Below are 22,944 nucleotides of genomic sequence, written 5' to 3' on the forward strand. Positions count from 1 at the left end.
TTTGACTTATTAATGGTTTTTTTTCCCTATTTAATTAATTTAACCCCAGGAGTAGACAGGGTATTTGCAGCAGAAAAGTTCTTTCCACGTTCTTGTTCCCTTAGACATGTCTGCAGCCTGGTATGAGGAAGGTGATGAGCAAGTATCTGCTGAAGGAAACGACACCAAACCGAACATACAAAGAAAGCGCCATAAGCCTGGGTAACCCGTAGGTGAAATTATGATGGATTACACCAGGACTTTAATGGATTCTGCACATTATCCATTATTCTTTATAAGGCGGGAAGGATAAAACTGTAAGAGACCTGGCTCCTGGCCTCAAGGACTGAATAACCCAGTAGGGAAAGCAGAGTAGCACAATGTAAACGCCAAGGAGGACGCTTGACCCTGGTGGGCTGATGGTTTCAAGGAAAGGTGAACTTGATCTCAAAGGCCCAACGTGAGTCAGCCCTACCTTTGGCCCTAGCTTCTGCCCTAGGCCCTTCTCTGTCTTCCTGACCTCCATGCTTCAGGCTCCCTATTTCCCGTCAGTTCCACAGAAGTGCTGTGCTGCCTCCTGCTTCAGGCGTTTGCACAGACAGCTCTGCCACCCTTCATCTAGCTGACCCCCACTCACCCTAGGACTTAGCCTCCTCAAGCGAGTCTAGCTCAGGTCAGGCTGCCTGGTAAATGTCCTCACAGCAACTGAGCTCCTACTTCGTGCACTCACTACAATTACAACCGTTTATGGAATGAGTTATTGACCATGTCCCCCCTCTGGACTACAGAAGCTCCATGCAGGGGAGAGGGAACTTTGTTTTGTTCCCCAGTCCCTAGCACACAGAGGCCTTAAATATTTAATGAATAAGGAAAGAATAACTGAACAAATAAATAGGGAGGACTGCACTGGATCACAGACCATTTGGACAAGGAAAAATTTCAGGCAACTAGTTAGTAGCAGAGGTAGCTTCAAAGCCAGGTCTGTCTGGGCCCTGAGGGGAGTTCATAACACTTTCCAGTGACAGACTGGATTATTCTTCCCAACTCCACACTGCCTCTCACTAATAGAATTAAATGTCTTCACCCTTTGCCACATGACTTTGCAGGACCTCCACTAGGAAGGCAGAGTAGACTGTCCAACACCACTTACTTTGGGCTTGGCCCTGTGACTGGCTTTAGCATGGGGATGGAGAATGCTGCACTGTGTCACTGGTGAGCTGAGACTTTTAGAGGTATAATAAGTTTTCACCAATCCTTTCACACTTCCACCTTCTACCATAAGAAGAGCATGACCTAGATGACTGTTGCTCCCTGAACCCAGATCTTAAAACAATGACACACAGCACAGATTGGAACCTGACTTAAAGCCTGGAGTCTAGCCTAGCCCAGCAGCTAAGCTACAGCCAATCTGCAGACCTGTGAGTGTGAGATAAATGCTTATAATAATAAGACACTGAGATGTGAGGATTGTGTGACATGCAATAATGTAGCAGAAACCTAACTAATATGACAGGGTTGTAACATTTTTATTTCTTTTGGCCTCCAGCATCTAGCTGGGGACACAGTGGGTGCTCAATCAATAGTGTTGAATTAGACCCAATAGATGATGTTCCCCTGGATCACTGGTGAAATGGACAAAACCAACAACATTGCTTCTTTTAAAGCAAGAACTAAAATGAATGAATCTAATACTGAGTGATTAAACAGAAAAACCTTGAGAACGGGGGCTTTTTTTTTTTTTTTTAGCTAGCGCTGAGAGCCTCTTGTGGCACTTTAAGTGTTAGCAGATGCTTTGGAGACATCTAACCTAACTTCTGTCAGATAAACTGATTACGCATGCAAGATGCACATTTTCTTTTGTGGATGACCTAAAAGAAAAACAAACCTGGCAAGATTTTGAATCAAATGAGCTGAATGACTTGTCTCTTATTATCTGGTGTTTTTAAAGTAAACAATGCAACTCAAGCTGAATATTTAGCCAGATCTTCCTTCTGCGCAGACTACATTCAATTTAATTTCATAAACCTGTACTAAGTAACTATCAAGTATTCTGGTGATGAAGGAGAAAGAATATCCTATACCTGAGCTATCAAGAATACCTTTGGAATAAGGCAGTATATAAAAATATGCATGCTCCCAAATTCCTCAACTTGGACTCAGATAATGCTTTGCAACTTACAAAAACATTTTTTCATAAATTCTTCGTTTTATTTTCACAATAACAGATGAGAGTTTTGCTTTGTTTTTCAATGCCCATCTCTGCAAATTGGAAACAGAGGCTTGGCCACATCATGAAGTCCCGGGTAGTAAGTGGCAAACATCCAACTCTCTTTTACCAATACGACAGGGCCTCATTCCCCAAGAGTAATTGTGGGAAGCTATAGGAGACAAGCTCTGACATCCCCAAACAGCATCAACGTACCACTCCGGGGAATATTTTCTGAAGCCGGTCTGCTGCAGCCAGGGCCTTGGGCTTACCACCCGCGAGGCAATCTTCAAATTCATAGAGAGGCTGCCTCACAGGATTGGAGTAGGAGATATTGGCATTGTCCACAAATGTGATGTGTCTGACGCCCCAACCCTGCATGGAAACAAGAGATCATGGTGTGTTTCTGATGAACATGTCACGGAGTGTCTCTCTTAAAATCCCTAAAAGAGGTTTTGCTTTGGATCAGCTTGGGAACCTCAAATACAGAAAACTTCAGGAAATGCACTGTGCAAATTCAGTTTCTGATCAACAGAGGGTCAACTTCCTTTAAAAGACAAAATAATTATATAGCCGGTGCCTGGTTTTCTGCAGTAATGAGACTAAGAAATGTCAGAGTGGGTCTGACTAATAACTCATTATTTTTGACAGTGGCACCAGAGAAAGATTTGGAGGTGAGTCCCATAAGAATTGTCCATGTTGCTGTCTTAGAAGGATTAGCAATAAGCCCCTAAATGTCCTTGCTTTCCCTTAATGAATAATTAAGTATAAATAATAGCTCACATTAAAACTCACTTAAAGCCTGAATTAACTCCTCAGAAAAATGACTTATGAGTTATTCCCCATTGTATAACGTCAGAGAAGATTTTGTACTACTTCTTCAAGACGTAAAGGCCTTATTAATATTCGGTAATGCAGGAGACAATTCCATATTCTCAGAAATAGTTTGCATGATTTCATATACTTCAATTATAACTCCTATAAAGTCTTATAGAACCACACAATTTTAAAGTGAGATGGAATCTCTAACATCCTTAGTCCAATTATTTTGTTCTATAGAGATGGCAAGAGTAGCCTGGAAATCACTTAAGGTCATAGATCTGGTTAGGGAATTAGATCCACAGAGTTGCAACCAAATGAAGGTCCCTACTTCTTGGAGGGTGAGGTGCAGGGTGTATTTTAGCAGATCATAAAAAAGCATAGTGATCTAAGAGAAGCCCTGCCATGACTGGCTACAAAGCTGATTCTGCTCTCTCTCTTATTTCAATATCTTTCCATTAGGGACTCAGAAACTCAATTAGACTGATGGTTCCAAGGGGACAGTCAACAAGAACCCAAGATGCATGTTCAGGGTTGAGAAGGACAGGCCAGAATCCATCCTTTCAAAAGCATAGTTTAGGTTATCTGTTTTGAAAGCCCACAGGTAAACTTTGGTCTACTCACCTAGTTTTGTAAGTGACTTTTACCAGCAAAGCAATCTACCATGGAGGCAGAATAAAGGTATGAAAAATCTAAAAGTCACTTGTGCTTGGTTTGGGGACATTTATTTCTGAAGTATTTTTACATTCCTTAAAGCAATGCTGAGTGGACAGCAAGGAAGGCAGTCTGGGAAGATGCTGGGCAGTGGGAAGAAAGCCAGGTAAATTACAAACAGGCCATAGGTTAGCCACATGCAGGGGGCATTCGATCTCAACTTTTGGCTTCCTGGAATGCTACACAGTTTAAATGGCTAATCTGCCAAGATTAAAGAAGACTGTAACACTCGATGCTGGTGAGGATGTGGTGACGAAAAGCTATTATACGGGTTGAGAATGTAAACTGATGTAATTTTTCTGGAAAGCAATTTGGCAATATGTTTCTACAATCTTTCAAATGTTCGTATCTTTTGGCCTAATTGCAGCAATCTATCCTCAGTAAATACTTCCAGCAATCTATCCTAGGAAGTAATCTGAAATATTAACAAAAATATTCCACAACATAATTTACAGTTGTAAAATATTGGAAACAATATTTTAACAAATATTGTTTTATTTAATAAACAATAAATAAATAAATAAATATTTAATAAAAAGAATAATGCCCACCATTAGGGGAATGTCTCAGAACAGTATATTTCATCATATAAAAAGGCATATTCTATAGTCATTAAAAACACTTAATAGGCATAATTTTTAATTACATGAGAAAGTGTTTACAATGTTACTAGATAAAAGCATGAGACATTATCATAAATAAGATTTTTAAATATATATTTAACAAACATTAAAGGAAATAAGTGAAAAAGTGGTAGGAAAATGGGTATCTTCTTTTCCTGCTTTATAACTCTGATACTTAACAAATTTTCTACAGGTTTCCACTGCCATTATAATTTTTAAAAATGTTAAGAAAACCTAAGCACCTAATTCTAGAAGCCAGATAAAGAACAATCAAATAGATTCCACAAAAGAGGAAGATATTAATGAAGATAAAAGTAGATAGTAATGAATCTAAAAGCAAAGCAAAACAAAACTAAAAACTATAGAACTAATAAATAAATCAAGGCCTTAGTCCTCCAAAAAGACTGATAAAATAGACAAGCCTCTCTGGCAAGTCTGAATAAGAGAAAAAAAGAGAAAACATAAACATGCAACCTTAGGAATGAAGAAATATTTTTTAAAAAGATAGAGAGTTTTAAAGATGCTAAGAGAATACCATATGTATTTTGTGTCAATTAATTTTAAATTTAGAAGAATAAGAGAAATAAAATTCACAAAAGAAATGAAATTAAAGACTTACTCTCACTAATAAAAGAAATGCAAATTAAAAAGCTCTGTTTTGTACATGTTTCTAAAAGTACAGACTAGTAAAATGTTTTTGGAAGGTAATTTAGCTTGAAAAAAAAACCGCATATAAACATATTGTACATAGTATATATTGTACATATAAGTGCGTGTGTGTGTGTGTGTGTGTTTGCATATATATACACATACACACACACACAGTACATTCTCTCTAAAATAATAATTCCACTTTCAGGCCTTTTTTCCTAAAGAAATAACCCTATACATATGTAAAGATATAAAAATGTTCATTTCAACAGCATCTCAAAAAAATATGCTGAAGTTGAAAAAAATTGAGGACACAGTCATACAACAAAATACTACGTATAATTATATGGAACACACAGAGAACCACAATCACTTTTCTGTTAAGACTAAAAACCTGTTACAGACAGTATACTATGATCCTATTTTTGTAAACAAATGGCAGCAGAGAGGACAAATGTCCCTCTCTATGTTCGCATCTGCCTATGAAAACTTCAAGGAATATGATATTGCGTACTAATCTAGGAAGTCTTCTTAATTTTGGGAAATGGGACTTGAGATGGGGGTGGAGAAAGACCTTCTATTTCTACTTTATAATAAAAGTATGAGTTCCTTTTAGAGTTAAAAAGATAACTGAGAAAAGAAAGAAGGAAGGGAGGGAGGGAGGGAAGGGGAACGTGGGAGGTGGGAGGCAGTCTGGTACAGCAAAATGAGAAAAGAAGCCACAGCTTCGGAGGTACACTTGGCCTCCACCAACTTACCATCAATGTCCTAGCTACATTACAACCCAAGGTGCCAGCTCCAAGCAGCAGACACTTGACAGACACAACCTTGTCTAAGTCCAAAGTGGGGACCAATCTCCAACACATCAATCTGAGATTTAAATCCACTGATGACTCAGCTAACCTAGAAAACGACAGAATTATTTATTCATTCAGTCACTCATTTATGCCCCCATCTTATCCTAAAAAGACAGAAAGCATCCGAACAAGAAAATGAGGAACAAATCCTGAGCAAAATAAGGGAAATAAGGGAAAATAAGATGGAGCTTTAGGGCAATAGGGAGGAGAAACGGCACACAATTTGTGCCAGTGTAGACCATTGCAACTGCTAGTGATAGGCCACAAATGATACTGAGCCCCTAGCAGCCAAGGTGAAAATGCAAACATGACCACTTATAGGAGTCACTGTATCTATAAATAAAAAAACACCAGCTACTTAAGAGGAAAGTTTTCCCTAATACTGAAAACCAAGAAATATTTTCCACATCCCCTCAAAAAAGGGTGCACTTATATCATCCCTTAAATACAATGTTGGTTTCCTTGAAATATTTCTTACAATGTCCTTCAATATAGGGTAATAGGAAAAATTAAAGGGCCATGAATAAAGGACTAAAAGTTAGTAGGTATCTGTACTAACTAGGTTTGAGAGTCTCAGCTCAAAGCAAGAACAAAATTTATAATGTCTAGAAGAGTAGATGAACTGTGTGCCCTTCCGAATCTCCATCGGTGGTATTAGTTCTCACAACCACACTTAAGTCAAGAGTCAGGCAGCGACGAGTGGAGGAACACTCAACAACGTGAACAGCACCCCCTGCACTGAGCTGAGCAATGCGGTTGGCCTGACAGAACGTGCTGTGTGTCCTGGTGATAAATGGCCCCAGTGGAGAAAACAGCTTCCAAAATATACCTTTTAGGGTCCATACATTCACTGAGGTTCACCATCCTCGGTCCCATGCCGCCTTTCTGGTTTTTTTCCCATCCAACTGCTTTGGGACAATCTTAAGGCAAATAAAATAGTGAGTTGAACGAAGGAGGGACGAATAAAAACAAGTAAGTAGCAAGATGGACCACACATTAATAAGCTTTCAGTTCACTTCTTTCTCACAGAGGCTCCAGGGCCTGAATTTGCACATACTTGCTAAGTTGCTCGCCATCTTCCTCAACTACCCGCACCCTTGCTGAGAGACCACCGGACCTGAGCACGGTTTTCCTGGAGAGCGGCTTCTGAAATAGCCCTTGACTCTGGCCTGAGTTGCCTCCACTTCCCCAGTTCCTGGCAGCTGCTCAAAATATGACAATCCTCTCTGGGATACAGGTATACAGGTAGAACCCTGTGGAGGGCTCTCTCTCCAAGGAACCCCAGCTAGCGTGACCGCCCTCTTCTGCTGAAGTTCCCACCAGGCTTTGAACCTCTGCGTTCAGTTCCTCCTTCCTGTTCTTCATCCTTACCATGTCCCTCTGCTCAGCCTCTCAACACTGTCACTGCGCACCTAGCCTGTCCCTCTGTTAAGCTGCCCTCTCCTTTAAGTTTATCCTTATCCATTTAGACCTTCCCCTTCCCCGACTTCTCTTTTCTCCACTAACCTCTTTTAACCTTTGCTATGGGTGCCTCTGAACTTCCAATTCCAGTTCTGTGTGATGCTCTGAGAGGCTAAGTGTCCCGTGGTTGCTCTATTCTACTATTATGAAATCCTCTTAAGTGTCTCACTTGCTTTCTAGAATACTCCTGCTACTTTCTCACCTTAATGGTAATCTGACTTCCTTGGTGGAAACCTGCTAATGGGGGCCTCTCTTACACTCCTCACATCTTAGGACATCTGCCACTCTCCCATTCTCACCAAATACCTGAAATTCACAATAAAGCCTCAACTCCTTATCAGGGAGTTCACTTGGTCACGACCTATGCTGCTGGCATCCCCTCCAATGTCTGCCTTAAGTAACAGTCTCTGAAGGAACAGAAACTCCCTTAAACTCTACTTAAAAATGTATAGGACTACTGGGAAGAACTGTATGTTTCTAATTTGTATGTTGGTGTTCTTTGGCCATTCTACTTTTAGATTGCTGTCAGCACTTCTGTTTTTCTTTCCTTGGGAACTTTTTAGCTTTTGACCTCTGTTTTTCAAATAGTATTGCACAATATAATTATAGGACCTAGAAGGTGTAGATTTTCTTAACGCAATCTTTCCTTTCTGGGATAGGATGACCAATGGAAAACCTTGGGGTCAGTTATCCTCGAAAGCTATGGCTGGAGACATCATTCACAGCAAGGAGCCAGAAAACAAATGTCCCTTCCCATTTTAACTCAGGCACTCTGATGTGGTCCTTTTTTTTTTTTTTTAATGTAACAAAAAGTTAAAAATGATATAAAAGATGAGTTCTTACAGCGGTTAAGAGTTCAAAATTCTTTTTTTCTGGGAAAAGGAGTTCAGACATGTTACTAAATTCATATTTTGTTTGTTTTCCTTAAGTATTCTTACATTAAATAAAAAAATACTTCTCAAATATATAGGCAAAAACTTGAAAGAACTTCAGAACCACAGTCTAGTACTGTAACTAACAACTCTGACCTAAGCTTTCTCCTGTTACAGATAAGAAGTCATAGAACAAAAACAAAATTTCATTTCCAACGAAAACATCTCTGTACTCAAAACGTTACAGCCAATTCTAAGAAAATTAGATATACTTTAAGCTTATTAACAATGAAAAAATGTAATTTATCAATAGTATTTAATCTATCCTATCTGCCTCTATATAAACTACATCCATAAGACGTGCCCCAAATTAAAAGAAAAATATTTTTTTAGGAGAAAATTAGGTCTTGTTTTCCCACAACTGAACAAGCAGGAGGAGAACATCAAGGACAGGAATTAAAATGAAGAATGTCCCACTCACAGCAGAGTCTGCTGCCTCCCTCGGCTGGATGCCAGAACACTTTTTGTATCAGCAATGGACAGTGGGCTCTTTGCACCACGAGGAACAAAAGATGATTAAAATTATACTTCTTATGCCATTGTCATTGCAATTATGGGTTGTCTTCAAAATAATAAAAAATACTACCGTATCAATAGCCTTCATTTCATACTATGATATAGAATAACTCTTTACGAAGTTTTATTTAAAGTTTTATTCAGAGCTAAGAGGGAAAACATTAATTTACATGAAAAAAAGAAAATTTGCCTTTCCTAAACTAAATAATCTACACTCACTATCAAGCATAAAGAAGATGTATTGAAGGCATTTATTGGGTGATAGGAAGCATCTTTTCCAAAAGGGAAATGTGCAATGTTTCCAGGCTTTGCCAGCTTCACCAAGCATCAGTGAGATTGTTGGGGCTGTGAAGGAAGAATCATACAATGACTTTATCATAAAAATGGAAACAAAAGTGCCTCCTCTGTAGAAGCTGGCAGGATTAAGTGAGTGAGGAAGTGTGGAAGGCACCGGGTGGCCTGCCAGGCATAGACCAGGCACATATCACTTGCTAGTTAACTCACCCATTCCCCTAGAACTATCTACAATTGTGGCTTAGCATGCAGGTATGGCACCTCAGTTAATAGCACATGGAAGCTATTTTAGAATGTGCCAGAAGAGGGTGCTAAATCAAATGCATGGATCTAAAGACAGCAGGGAAGCAGTGGATTTCTTAGGGCTCTCAACTTAACCTATAGCCTTCTTTGCCTAACAAGCCAAATCCTCTGTTAATCTCTCCAAGAAATCCATTTAAGACATTAATCAGTGCTGCGGCAAAGAATCACTGATAAAATGCTCTCAGAGCCAATCCTGAAACCTTCTAACTTCACTCTAGAAATGACATCTCAGAAGAGATGCTAACACTGCTTTCCCTAACACACACACACACACACACACACACACTCTCTCTCTCTCTCTCTCTGAGGCATAGGACCCCCAGAAGAAAGAAAGCAATGTGCCTTGGAACAATGCAGATGTGGTGAAGAGCAAATTAAACAATGTGTGTAAAGGTATCCTGGAAAACATGTAAGTCATAGATATCTGAGGGATCATTTTGGAGTGCAGGGCTTTGTGTAAAATAGGAAATTAACATAAATTAGCATTTATTAAATGCCCATAATATACCAGACATTGTACGCTGTCTTTTACCCAGGACACACATTCATCCTAAGGGAGACTCCATGAGGCAGGTTTTATTATCTTTATTTTACTCGAATCTGAGTATGTATTCTATCTTTGTGACATGTATATAAATACATAAATGTATGTTCACACACACACACATCTATAAAATATCTGTGAGCCCAAGTTTCCTAACTTATGAAATGGAGATAACAGCTGATGTCTACCCCACAGGATCTAGTGAAGAATATTAAATGTGGAAGGAGAAATGGCACTTTTGCTGACTGATTTACTATATGGAGAGAAAGATCACACATAACCTTATATAACAAATAAATATGTAAGTGTATTAATATTTTGTTCTTCCTATAAGAAAGGTCAGGAATAAAGATTTTATGTGGAACAAAAACTGCGGGGGGTGGGGGGAAGAAATCTCAAGACTGGGGAAAAAAAAAAAATGCCTGGAGGAAATTTCCTGAGGACAATCTTTGCCTTTGTTTCTTTCTGAATAGCAGAGTGTGCCCTCTGTTCAAGGGAGGTGTTCCCATGGGCAAAGAGTTAGGAGCTGTACTTTTCTCTACCTTCTGCTGCCATTGTGAAGGGATGAAAGGAAAGTTAAACTTGCTTCAGTTTCTGATAAATGATAATTATATGCATTCTCAAAGACCGGCAAATTACCTGGGCTAAATGCCATTTCTGGAAGCTTCACTTCGAAGATGATGCTGTGGGCAATGTCTCTCACCCCCTGCATGGTGCGGTCCCGGAAGCAGAGGACTTCAACAGACTGGAAACTGCTACTCCTGATGTCAGGCCCCAGGTTTGAATTAATTCATTTTTTTTTTTTTTTTTAAGGAAAGAAAAGAAAGAGCTCACATAAGAGCTTCAGCAAAACCAGTTGGAGAGTATTCAATTCATTGTTAATTATGCCTCCCTGACACTCTTGGGGCACGGCCTTAACCTCTGAGAGATTTTGAACATGTCCATGTATGCTTTCCTTTGTCCAAATGCTTAGAGACTGAACAATGAATTGGCTGTGATTTCTAAGTGAAGTTTATATAACAATTACACTACAAATAAATAATTCTGACAAATGCATCTTAAATACAGGGGGAAAAAGCTTACAAGACATTAAAAAGAACTGCTAAGACATACATGGGTTCTCCTGATCCCCCTTCTCCCCTCTGAACTCACATTCTATGAAACAGCACCTCAGTCAGGAGTAGTTAGCAAGCCTGTGTGTACTCTCCAGTCACACTACCTGGATAAGCAAGTGTAACCATTCTCCCTCCAGGGACAATCTATAATTAAGCTACCTTCATTTTTTTAAAGCATTTTTATGTAAGTAAAACAGATATAAAGACAAGTACACAAATCCTAAATATAAAGGAGCTTATCTCGTGCCTTCTCGCAGTCACTGGCCACCCCTTTCAAGAGTAACCACTACTCTAATGTCTAAGTCCATTACTGGGTTTTTCCTGTGTTGATCTTTACATGGAAGCAATCAGAGAGGGCATGTTCTCTTAAGGGCCAGCTTATTTTCACTCAACATCATGGCATTCGTGTTGACACGTGCATCAGTTCACTCAGATTTACTACGACATCACATTCCATCACAATGAATATGCCACAATTTATTAACCATTTCACTGTTGAAGGACATCTGGGTTATTCCCAGTGTTTGATTATAAAGAATAATGCTGCTATAAACATCCCTGCGTATGTGTTTTGCTTATATCTGAGTGCACATTTCTATGCATTATCTACCTGAGAAAGAAACTGTTGAGCCATAGATAGTTTTAACTTTGGCGGATGCTGCCAGTTTTTGAGCAGTTTGAGGGTTCCAACTGATTCACATCTTTGACAACACTTGGTACTGTCATCTTTTTCAAGTCATTTGGTAAGCATGTAGTAGTATCTCAGCATGGTACCTCATTACCTCTATTACTGAGTAGAATCTCATTATATTTCATGTCCATGATGACTAATGATGTTGAGCATCTTTTTAAATGTATATTGACCTCTTAGATAACCTGTTTTCATTATTTTAGGGCAAGGAGAAAAGGAAGATGGTAGCAATAGGAAAATCCTATCCGAGGGTGACCCAGACAGCTGGAGGGAGGGGCTGGAGAATTTCTGGCTTGGGACCTCTGGCTGCTCACCCTGCCCTACTCTGAAATGTCTTTAGTGCAGTATGGTCAGAGTCTGCAGCTCCATAACACACCTGCTTAGGGGCTTACCATTGACGGAAATTGGATTGTGACTGATGAATTGATTTATTATCTGGTTTCTATGCCAGAAATGAAAAAACACATATGGGAAAAAAGAGACACAGACAGAGGCAGACACAATGTCAAAAATAGATCGACAGAGACAGACAGACAGACACAGACACACACATGTAAATACCATCGGTGGGCTGCTAGGACCAAAAGATTCCTCAAAGGCCATCCAGGATGCTGGGCTAAGTTACAGGGATCATATACACCAATTGTTATCTGTGAAGAAAAAAGACTTTCTGAGTGAGTCAAGTATCATGTCAGGTTCACAGTACTGACACTGCTAAGACTTTCTCTTCCTTTTTATGCTATTCTGCAAAAGCATTAACAATTAGACACTTGATGAAGGGCTAGAGAGAAGAAAGCAAAAGGATCTCACGCCAGACCACAGGACTTCTGGATGGAGGGGCTATCAAATTCTTCTCTGCACCCCCACCATACCTTGCAGTAGGCCTGGCACAGTAGGAACTAGATACATTTAGAAGGAAGAAAGATTGCAAGGAAAATATTGGGGAGGGAAGACAGTCAACTGTCAGGGCTCACACAGAGAACATCCTCTCATATAGAGACACAATCTGTGAAAATTGCTAGCATTTATGTAATGAGAAAATCAAAGAAGGGCCACTACCTGTAAGTCTACAGTCAGATCAAACTAAAAAGTCAGATGATCTTGATATTGCTCATATGTATTTCCTTCCACTCTGGCCCCCTCCAACTCCCTCAACACTGACTATCTAGAAAACTATTCAACTTCAAATACCATTTCTTCAGTGAAGACTCCCTTTGGTGGGAATAGTCACTCTGTCTGCTGTGATTCCATAGCAATTTGTACATTATACATAACATTTTTTACTTTTTCTTCTTCCTTTCAAAAGACAATGAGCATGCAGCACCCAGATCTTAATTTCTAAATACCATTCTCTAATAAAAGGAATCAGGGCTCCTTGAACACATGGCTAATTGTAGGGCTGAGGCAGGGAAAATACAAGATGAGCCTGCAGCAATAAGTGCTCAACAAACAAAGGCATGGAGCCATGCCAAGGGGACACCAAAACCAAGTGAAACAGCATTCAATGGCCAAGGCTAAAACAATTTGAGCAATGCAAATAAATAACACAGGATTGGATTAAAACCCAAAGTATAAAATAAATATCTGTGAGTCCATACTGATATAAATAAATAATGGGATAAATAAAAATATGAAGATGAAGAGACAAGTCTTCTTTACAGAAGATTTTCAAACAGTATCTACAGATACTGCCCCTTCCAGGAGTAGAGCTTAATCCTTCTCCTCCTTGAGAGGGGGCTGGACTTAGTGACCCACTCCCAAAGAAAAAACAGTAACTTCACAATGGAGAAATCTGGCAAAGGCTACCTTAACCACATGATCAAGTTTAACATCACCAGGGATGGCATGTGAGTATCAGGCACCCCCAATATGATGTGATGACCAGGGCACCTCACCTTTAGTGTCATTCCTTCCAAAAACCCATAACCCCAGTCTAATCATAAGAAAACATCAGACAAACCCAAATTAAGGAGAATTCTACCAAAATAACTGTCTAGTACTCTTCAAAACTGTCAAGGTCAAATAAAACAAGGGGAGTCTGAGGAATTGCTACAGACCAGGGGAGACTAAGGAGACATGACAACAAATGCAATGTAGTCTCCTGGAATGGCTCCTGGAACAGACGGAAGACGTTGTGGGAAAAACTGGTGAAAAGCTGAATAAAGTCTAGAGTTTAGGTAATAGTAATCCACCAATGCTGGTTTCTCAGGTACCATGGTATTGTAAGGGATAACATTAGAGAAAACCGAAACTGGGTGAGAGTGTATGAGAACCCTCTCTGCACTGTATTTTAAATTTTCCTATAAATCTAAAATTATTCCAAAATAAAAAGTTTATTTAAAAAAAGAGAAGACAATGAGCATCTAGAGAGCAGGGATTATCTTTTTCATCTCCCCATGATCAGTTCATATATACATACCAGACACTTAGTGAATGCATGTTGAATAATGATAAGATGGATGGATGGATGATGGATGAGTGGGTGGATGGGAGGGAAGGAAGAAAGGAGGGAGGGTGAATGGGTTGGTGAGTGAAAGGAGGGAGAGAGGGAGGGAGGGAGGAAAGGTGGCTGGGAGAGAACCATAAATCAACCCACAGGTTTCCTTTATAGGTGTAGTTGTGGGTTAAATGAAAACATGGTAGAATTTTGGTTACTCTAGATCCAGTTAGTTCTATAAGAATGGGGCCAGGCCAAACAATTCCATTTATTTTACTACAGTGCTCAGTATAATGTTAGATACAAAGCAGAAGCTTAACCCATACTCAAGAGAAAGGAAAGAAAGGAAACAAAAGATAGAAAGGCAGGAAGGCAGGAGAAAGGCAGGAGAAAGGCAGGCAGGCAGGCAGGCAGGAAGAAAAGGCCTATAAGACCACTATCCAGAGAAAACCAATATTAACACTTTGGTATATAGCCTCCCATAACTTGATCTTTGCATAAATATATTTTTATCACAACTTTTATACAATTATATAATTTTAGTACAATTTTTATTACTAATCGAAAATGAGATGCTATACTGTTTTATATCTCTTATTCTATCATGAACTCTCTTCCATGCCAAATAAATGTCTTTCTACAACCACTGTCAGTAGTGGCTGAATGGCATTCCATTGTACTGATGCGCCATAACTTTTTTCTATTTCCTATTGAAGGACAATTAATTAGCCTTCATCTGTGCTCAATACAAACCTCTGAAAATGAATTTTACTCTAGTCTTATCAGATAATTATTGCATTATTCCAAGGATATTCTTTTTTTGCTACCTTCTCTAGGTGAAATTTTCTTATTCCTAACACCAATGCTTTTTGTCTAGATGCATTTCATGTCTTTGATGCAAACAGACAGATTCATATTTAATTCAATACAGATTCAAACATATAACCATCCTTTCAGGAAACACACAATATCTTTATTTGAGATTTCCTTTCCCATGGGAGATGAAACACCAGCATCCAAGAAGCTTTTAAAAATAGAGTTTGCAGAGACTATTCTGAGTACTGCTCCTTGCTACATGAGTGGCCTAGGGCAAATTAGTCAAATCCTTTAGGCCTCAGCTTTTTTTGGGGGGGGGGGCAGATAGGGGCAGGGGGAGAGAGAGAGAGGATCTTAAGCAGGCTCCATGCCCAGCGCAGAGCCTGACGTGGGGCTCAATCCTATGACCCTGAGATCATGAACTGAGCTGAAATCAAGAGTAGGATGCTTAACCGACTGAGCCACCCAGGTGCCTCTAGGCCTCGGCATTTTTTTTTATTTTTTTTTTTAAGATTGACTTGAGAGAGAGTGAGCGCAGGGGGTGGGGGGGGTGAAGAGGGAGAGGGGGAGAGAGAATCTCAAGCCGACTCCCTGCTGAGCTCAGAGTCTGACACAGGGGCTCAATCTCATGATCCTGAGATCATGACCTGAGCCATAATTAAGAGTCAGACATTTAACTGATTTAGCCACCCAGGCACCCCAGGCCTCAGCTTTTTAAACCTGAATCTCTGTGTACCTGCTTCACAGAGATACAGTGAGGGTTACAGGATATGGTACTGACACGAAAAGCCCTGCACATGTGTAATGCTGCTAATATTACTCGTGCCTCCAAATCTCCAGTGGTGGCCTAGCCATCTGTATCTGTATAAAGTGCCTAAGTGATTCTGGTGCAGTTGGGCCAGTCCACACACTTACTCTGAGAACCATTAGAGAAGGTGATCTTATAGACAAAAGAAAAAAGTCTATGGGGCCATTTTTCATTACCTTGGAAGTCTGGACTAGCTGTATGTCTTTCCATTCTCTGTAAAATGTGGTCCATGCACCAGGAGCATCACCTGGGAATCTGTCAGAAATGCAGAATCTCAGGCTCCCTGTCTCCAGCCCTGCTGGATCCGAATCTGCGTTTTAACAAGGACCCAGGTGATCTGCATGCTCACTGCAGTTTGAGCAGCACTGCTCTGCTCTTCAACCCTCTCTGATCTTGGTCTTCATATTTGAATGTGCGTGACAATCACTTGGGAAGCTTTCAAAAATCCTGCTGCCTGGGTCTCACCTCCTAAGGTTCTGATTTCGCCAGTCTGGGGTGTGGCTTGAGCATTAGTTTGTAAAAGCTCCCCAGGTGATTCTAAAGTACAGCGAGTACAAAGACCTCTTGAGAGTCTGCGGTGATTTCTCGAATATGGTCCACCACACACAAACTGCATCAGAACTGTCCAGGCTGCTCTTTGAACTTGCATGACCTGTGCCCCATCCCAGACTTCCCGAGGTACCAATACCCACGTGCTCTGTGACCTCCTCATGTGATTCTTACGTACACTATTCTTTTCAGCACTAGCCACCACAGGTCTAGAAGTGCTTAAAATGGGGTTTGTTGCATCCTATATTTTTCCTATGGTAACTGTGATTATTTGTTGAAGCATGGTATTTTCTTGATTCAAAGGCACCACAGATTATAAAATGTACTTTCAAACCGGATAGAAAAAATGGGGGAAAACCACTACATTAAATATACAGAACTGCAAGCAATTCCTGACTTTGAAAAATTAAAATGTGAAGCAAAATGCATTTTAGAATGGAGGAACTACAGGATGCATTTCATATCTGTTTCTTTGCTGGCCTCTCTCTGTGAGGGCTCAAGCAATGTCTATCATGCTCCTCTTTCCATCCCTGGTACCTGGCATAGTACAGAATGCTCAGCAAATTGTGCTGAATAAATGACAGAACTGGCCATTTCTCCAGGCCCCACTGTATGGAAAGCCCCGCCTCTTACACCCCATTTTTGGGCAGGGATCCTGGGGGGACCTGGAGGGAGGGAAGTGATGGCTGACCAACAGAGATCTGAAGCCCACATATAAAGCCATGGTGCAGCATCTTGGCTGGCTCCTTTTCCTCCCCTTTCCTTTCTCAACAGTACAGGGTCCCCCTTCAGTGACATTTTAACACTGGGAATCTCCTGGGGAGGATGTGACAGTTTAATCTCAAAGGACTTGCTCTGAGAAGCGAGAGAACTTGAAGAATGAAGCACTCCCCTCAGGGCTTCCTCTGAATGAAGAAGTTGTCTCCCTTGAGTTCTTCTGGTCCCGTTGGCCACCACCACCACCTGGGACACCTTTCAGCTTTGGGTTCCCTTCTATCAATCATGACAGATGGCATCTGCTGGCAAACTATATTTATTAAGTAATCATTGCTTTGACTTCACCTTTTTAAAAATTTATCAAAGATATTTACAACTCTATTACCCAGCAAGAAAAGGGAGAGAAGGGAGAGATTGGCCTTCTACTTCTGTAACATTTAAAACAGCTTCGAAGAAGAAAATGACCCGATGTGGTAGAAAAAGCCAGAGGTCAGCAGGCATGTGTTCTACTTCTACTGCTAACTGATTTTCAGACCTTGGGGTGTGAGTAGGCAAGTATGCTAACGTAGTAAAGAAAAGTGACCATGGGCATATTCTCTCCTTACCTATAAAATGGAGGGGCTGTATCATTTCATCTCAAAGGATTTCTTCTAGCTCCAGAATTATAGAACTTTATAGAACATTAAAGAGAAACAAAATCCTACATAGGTTATAAGACAACACAGACTTATTAGGCTCAATCTTACTGGGTATCTAAAGGCTACTCAATTTTCATTTAGGAAGAATCTACATAGCATCAATCCAGAAAATGCCCTTCATATTGAGACTATCAGTTTCAATTTTCAAATGTGACTCAATAAACCTGGACTCTTAGCAGATGCCCTGAGTTATTTACTCTCATACAATCTCTCTATGCCTTACGTTTCCCCTCTTTGGAGAACTCTGCCTGGACACAGAGACTGGAAACAAGGCAAGCACTCAACAGATGCTAACTATAACAGCAATGTAAATAAACTCTGTTGTACCTGCACTGACCCTTCTGTTCAGTTCAATCTGTTATCGTTACATAGTGATCTACCTTCCGTCTCAAGGTTCCCTTTTTCCTAACTGGCAGAGAAAAAAAGGGGATAAGTTCCAGTTTATCAAATATTTTCTACATTCAGGTTTTATCATCTATAAGTGTAGAGTTGGGACTAAATGAATTTATAGAAACAAAAATGTCGTAACTCGATACTGTAAGTGGGTACCTAATTTCAAAGAATGAGTACATTTCTGACACTAAATACAAAGGCAATGAGATAGGAAGGTAGTAAAAAAAAAAAACTTATTCTGAGCAGAAAAAAACAGGAATAAGTTTCTTAGAGCAACCTGACCTAAGATGAGCTACAGAGTAGGAATGAACTGCTGAAGAGAAATCTATCAACCACAAAGGGAGGTTGACTTTGAGATGCCTTAAAGTAACTCTCCTACCCACATGAGGCATGCATGAGTACAAAAAGCAAGCAACCAGACAGGAAAATGATAGAATCCATTTGACAGTAGGCTGAACATCATTTATATTTCTTTGATGATTCAAAAGTGATTCCAAAATCTTTAAGTGCTTTCGGAACCAAATCAGGAACTTCAATCACTGTGGGAATTAGTCAGCACAATGCTAGGTAAGCCAGCTTAACTATTTGGGTAAATAGATTTTTTGTTGGTGGTAGTGGCAGTCAGAAATCATTATGGGCTAGGAGTTCTGTCTTCTCCAACTGGCTTTGTCACACAGTCATTGTGTGAAGTTGGACAAATCACTTCTTTTATAATACAAATCAGTAGAAAGAAGCAAAATGTAATTGGAAAAAAAAAATTTGTTTAGAAGGTTGTCGAAATAAACGCTCCTTTCTACTTGGCTCAGAGCATACTATTCGTTGAAGTAGCTCAGTCATGCTCTGGCTATGGTCCACCCAGCTATTTGCTGAAAAAGTACAATGTGAGAAAGAAAAGAGGGCAAAATTGTCAACTTGAGTATCTTCAGCTGGAGAAATTTCCACACCGATCCCTTAAAACACACTTATCTGACAAATGGCCATCTATTACTTAAATACTCGGTATAACAGGAAATGTGCAAAGGCGATTATATGTTTTAAAAGTACAAGATAGAAAATCCAAGTATCTAATGCGCTGCAATGTCACAGACGGCTGCCAAGATGCGGAGCTTGCTAAGTGAAGAAAGAGCCCCGCTAACAGCATACCAATTGCTGTTCCTTTGCTATCGCTCTTATCCAAAGATTTTAAAACCCTAGAATTAAAGGCTAATATTGTTAAAATTACAAAATGTTTCCCAAACATCCAATCTTCAATAACTGCTCTAAAGAAAGCAGAAGACTCAAGCAAGCTTTCCCTAAAGACTGGCAACGGAACAGCGATACGGGCTGTTTTTGATGGAATCACAAACACCAGCTTAAAAGACAACTAATTGTTAACAATGCAGTTGCCACCGTGACCAGTAAGTGGCATCAACATCTCACCGAGGGAAAGAAGCACGTAAACAAGGCCCATTTTTAACTGATGCAAATGTGTAAAATGTGTAAAATCCCAGTGCTGGTCAGGGTGCACGGCTGGCAGGAGGGAAAACCAGCAGAGTTTGTGAGCCACAGTTATGATAAGCAGTGGGCCAGAGGTGACCTGAACAGACTGGGGAAAGCCAACTGTTACCATCTCTTCCCATCTCTGTGCTCTGTGACTTCACTTTGGCAGCCCCAACTCAGCCATGGTGGGAGTACTGGCACCATGGAAAGAAGCAAACATACACAATCAGGGTTTTGCCCCACATGAGAGCCAGCTGTCAAACATTTACCAGCACACCACTGATCATAGACCTTAAAATGTCCAAACCCTTTAAGTCAGTAATTCTCTATCTAGAAACTAGGAAATAATTCAAGATAAGTGGGGGGAGGGCAGGAATTTAATGCACAGGGAGGCTCCTAATAGTGAAGAAGTATGAGAAAACTAAATGTCAAAAATTGGATGTTATCTATCAGAAAGGATGTTGATACAGAGTGTAACAGTATTATGCTAAATGCTACAATAAAAGAGAATATGGTACCATCTTAGTCTTTAAAAAATAGAAAAAGATTAGTAGGAAATATACAAAATGTTTACTTCAAAAAACCTGAAACCTTAAAATAATGGTTAAATAGCTTCAGGAGAATTTAAAAACAGAAAGATGCAGCTGGAAATAAAAATCACAAATGGAACCATACTTAGTGCAGTTCATTTACTGGCCAGTATTCTCAAACTGGGCAATCAGCACTGTCCAAACTAAAGTGATATGCTATTTGTGAGTTCCAGTCACTTAGTGGCTCACAGCTGGTATTTTTCAAAAAGATAAAAAAAAAGAAGAGGATAGAAAACAGAATGCCTAGCACCTAATATAGTATTATTTTGTGAAGGAAAATGCTAATGTAGTTGAGAAAAAAATGTACTTAAAAAAAAGTATCTTAAGCTCAGGCTAAGGAATAATCAGGGCATCTGTTAGAGGTCTCTCTTTTCTCAACTCTGATATATCTACATGGCTAATGAAATTATCCCACTTGACTTCATAACTTCATAAAATTCATCAATTGTTTATTTTTAATTTACAATCTCTTATATGGCTGAGATAGCTCACTATATACACTTCTGAAAGACACTTACAGTACTTTTTCATTTGTTCAGAAGAATTTTATTGAGGACCTAAGACCAGTTCTAGACACTGTGTAGATGCAGATATATTAAGACACAGGCTCTGCCCTTTAGGAGCTTACCATCTAGTATGGAACATAAAGTAATTTGGACAAGGGAACAGAACAGTAAATGAGGATCAGAAAGTAAGTGCAGTGAGATCAGAAAAGGAAAGATCACACACGGCCAGGCCACCCTGTGAGAAGGCTTCACTGTAGAGCTAGGATTCCAACAAGAAGAGTTTCTTAGGATTTTCACACATAGAACATGTTTCAGATGATACAGTGCAAGGTCAAAGAGAGATATAGAAAAATCCCTAGGTAGGGGTGCCCGGGTGGCTCAGTCATTAAGCGTCTGCTTTCAGCTCAGGTCATGATCACAGGGTCCTGGGATCGAGCCCCATGTCGGGCTCTCTGCTCAGTGGGGAAGCCTGCTTCTCCCTCTCCCACTCCCCCTGCTTGTGTTCCCTCTCTCGCTGTCTCTCTCTCTCTGTCAAAATAAAGTCTTTAAATAAAAAAAAAAAAAGGAAAATCCCTAGGTAGACTTGATTAGTGAGGGTGGGGGTAAGGGGGGGTTCTCTGAAAAAAACAGGCAAACTCAGCTGAGCAATGGTTTATGAGGAAAATAGTGGAAGATGAGGCAGGGGAGGTGGCCTGGAGCTAGAAGGAAGACACCATTAACTGGATCACTGAAGGACAGGGTGAATGTGAGCAGTTTGAGGCAAGTGGTGGTACACAGGATAGAAGAGAAGCAAGAAGACTCTAACTGTCCGGGAGAGAGGTAATCAGGGCCTGACCTATGGTGGTAACTCTGGAAATAAGTTAAAATATAGATACAAAATATATCAGGAAGGAAAACTGAAATAATTTTATCACGAATAGGAAGGGAGGAACCCAAAATTACTCTGAGGTGTAACAGAGCTAAGAAAATCTGGAGAAGCTGATCTGGGAACAGCAGGGGTGGGCATGAAGATAAAGAATGTTCCACAACATTCCGTGGAGGGCTAAAGAAATCTAAGTGAGTTTGAATTTTGCAGTGGTCTATTAAGACATGAACATCAGATTTTTTTTAAGGGATAATAAAACAAAACTCAGAGTTTCTCTGACCTTTGTCCTTTGGTCTTGGAAGAAATCACTGTAGTGTTTAAGCAGGGAAACCAGCACCATGTTCTCATCATACTTGATTAAGAAGTAAGGTAGAGCTGGGACTCCTTCTGTTTGACAAAGAGCATCATATGCACACCCAAGGGCTTGAATCTAAGAACAGTAAACATTGAGTTATTCTCCAGACAATTACATATCTAGTTCTGAGCTAAAAATTAACATAAAAGGTACTTTAAAGCCAGAAGACTAGAAATGACTGAGCATAACCGTGTTATTCTTTTGTAGCAAATGAACATAGAAGTATAATATTCACTTCTATATAACACTTTCTACGTGCATGGTGATGTGTCTTAGGGGTATGAGGAGACACTTTATTGTGCAGGATGGTGGCTCCCTACGATGTTAATCACAAAGGTGTAGAGAGAGCTCCAAACATTATTTCTCTCCTGTAATAACCAAGCACTGAATCCACCACTGATGAATTTTACCCTGAACCTTTCCATAAAATAGCAGCATTATTGAGACATACCTCACTTACTATAAAACTCACCCATGTAAAGTGCATAATTCAGTGCTGTTTTTAGCATGTTCACAGGATTATGCAACTATCAGTGCAATTATTTTAGAATATTTATGTCACTCCTAAAAGAAACCCTGTATCCATCAGTAGTCAGTCCCATGGCATAATCCTTTTCCTCCACTTATATCTCTTCTTGGGAAATTAGTTCCACAAAACTACAACCTTCGATTTGACCTAAACAAACTTATTACTATTTTTTCATCAATAAGGGCTCCTTCCTAGTGCTTCATGATTTCAAATCATCTTGCCACTCAATCCTCGCTTCAATGACAATCAGAATTCTTTGGTTTAGGGTCTATGTTCTACTAGCCTGATTATTTTCATTTGCTCTCCTCAGGACCATCTCGGATGACCTTATTGTCTTTCTTAGACCACAAAGACTAGCTCTGGGGGCGCCTGGGTGGCTCAGTTGTTAAGCGTCTGCCTTCTGCTCAGGTCATGATCCTAGGGTCCTGGGATTGAGCCAAGCCTGCTTCTCCCTCTCCCACTCCCTCTGCTTGTGTTCCCTCTCTCGCTGTGTCTCT

The 22,944-nt window shown here is 40.0% G+C and overlaps 1 protein-coding gene across 9 annotated transcripts in view; it reads right to left on the minus strand.

Moving 5' to 3' along the window:
- The window catches only part of ATG7 (autophagy related 7), a 231,371-nt gene that overhangs the window by 177,257 nt on the left and 31,170 nt on the right, over positions 1 to 22,944 (minus strand). For all 9 annotated transcript variants that reach the window (XR_010411756.1, XR_008505105.2, XR_010411758.1 and 6 more), the window contains 6 exons: positions 21,844 to 21,993; positions 12,267 to 12,355; positions 10,539 to 10,660; positions 6,679 to 6,769; positions 5,751 to 5,895; positions 2,402 to 2,560 (listed from right to left, as the gene is read on the minus strand). Coding sequence is in view for 6 of the 9 variants with exons in the window: in XM_045861818.3 (XP_045717774.2) it covers positions 2,402 to 2,560; positions 5,751 to 5,895; positions 6,679 to 6,769; positions 10,539 to 10,660; positions 12,267 to 12,355; positions 21,844 to 21,993 (756 nt within the window). In the remaining 3 variants the exon portion in view is untranslated. The remainder of the gene's footprint in view (positions 1 to 2,401; positions 2,561 to 5,750; positions 5,896 to 6,678; positions 6,770 to 10,538; positions 10,661 to 12,266; positions 12,356 to 21,843; positions 21,994 to 22,944) is intronic.

Source organism: Mirounga angustirostris, unplaced genomic scaffold (assembly GCF_029215605.1).
Source record: "Mirounga angustirostris isolate CCGP_5_RB_7025 unplaced genomic scaffold, mMirAng1.0.hap1 SCAF_1, whole genome shotgun sequence".
Taxonomy (NCBI): domain Eukaryota; kingdom Metazoa; phylum Chordata; class Mammalia; order Carnivora; family Phocidae; genus Mirounga; species Mirounga angustirostris.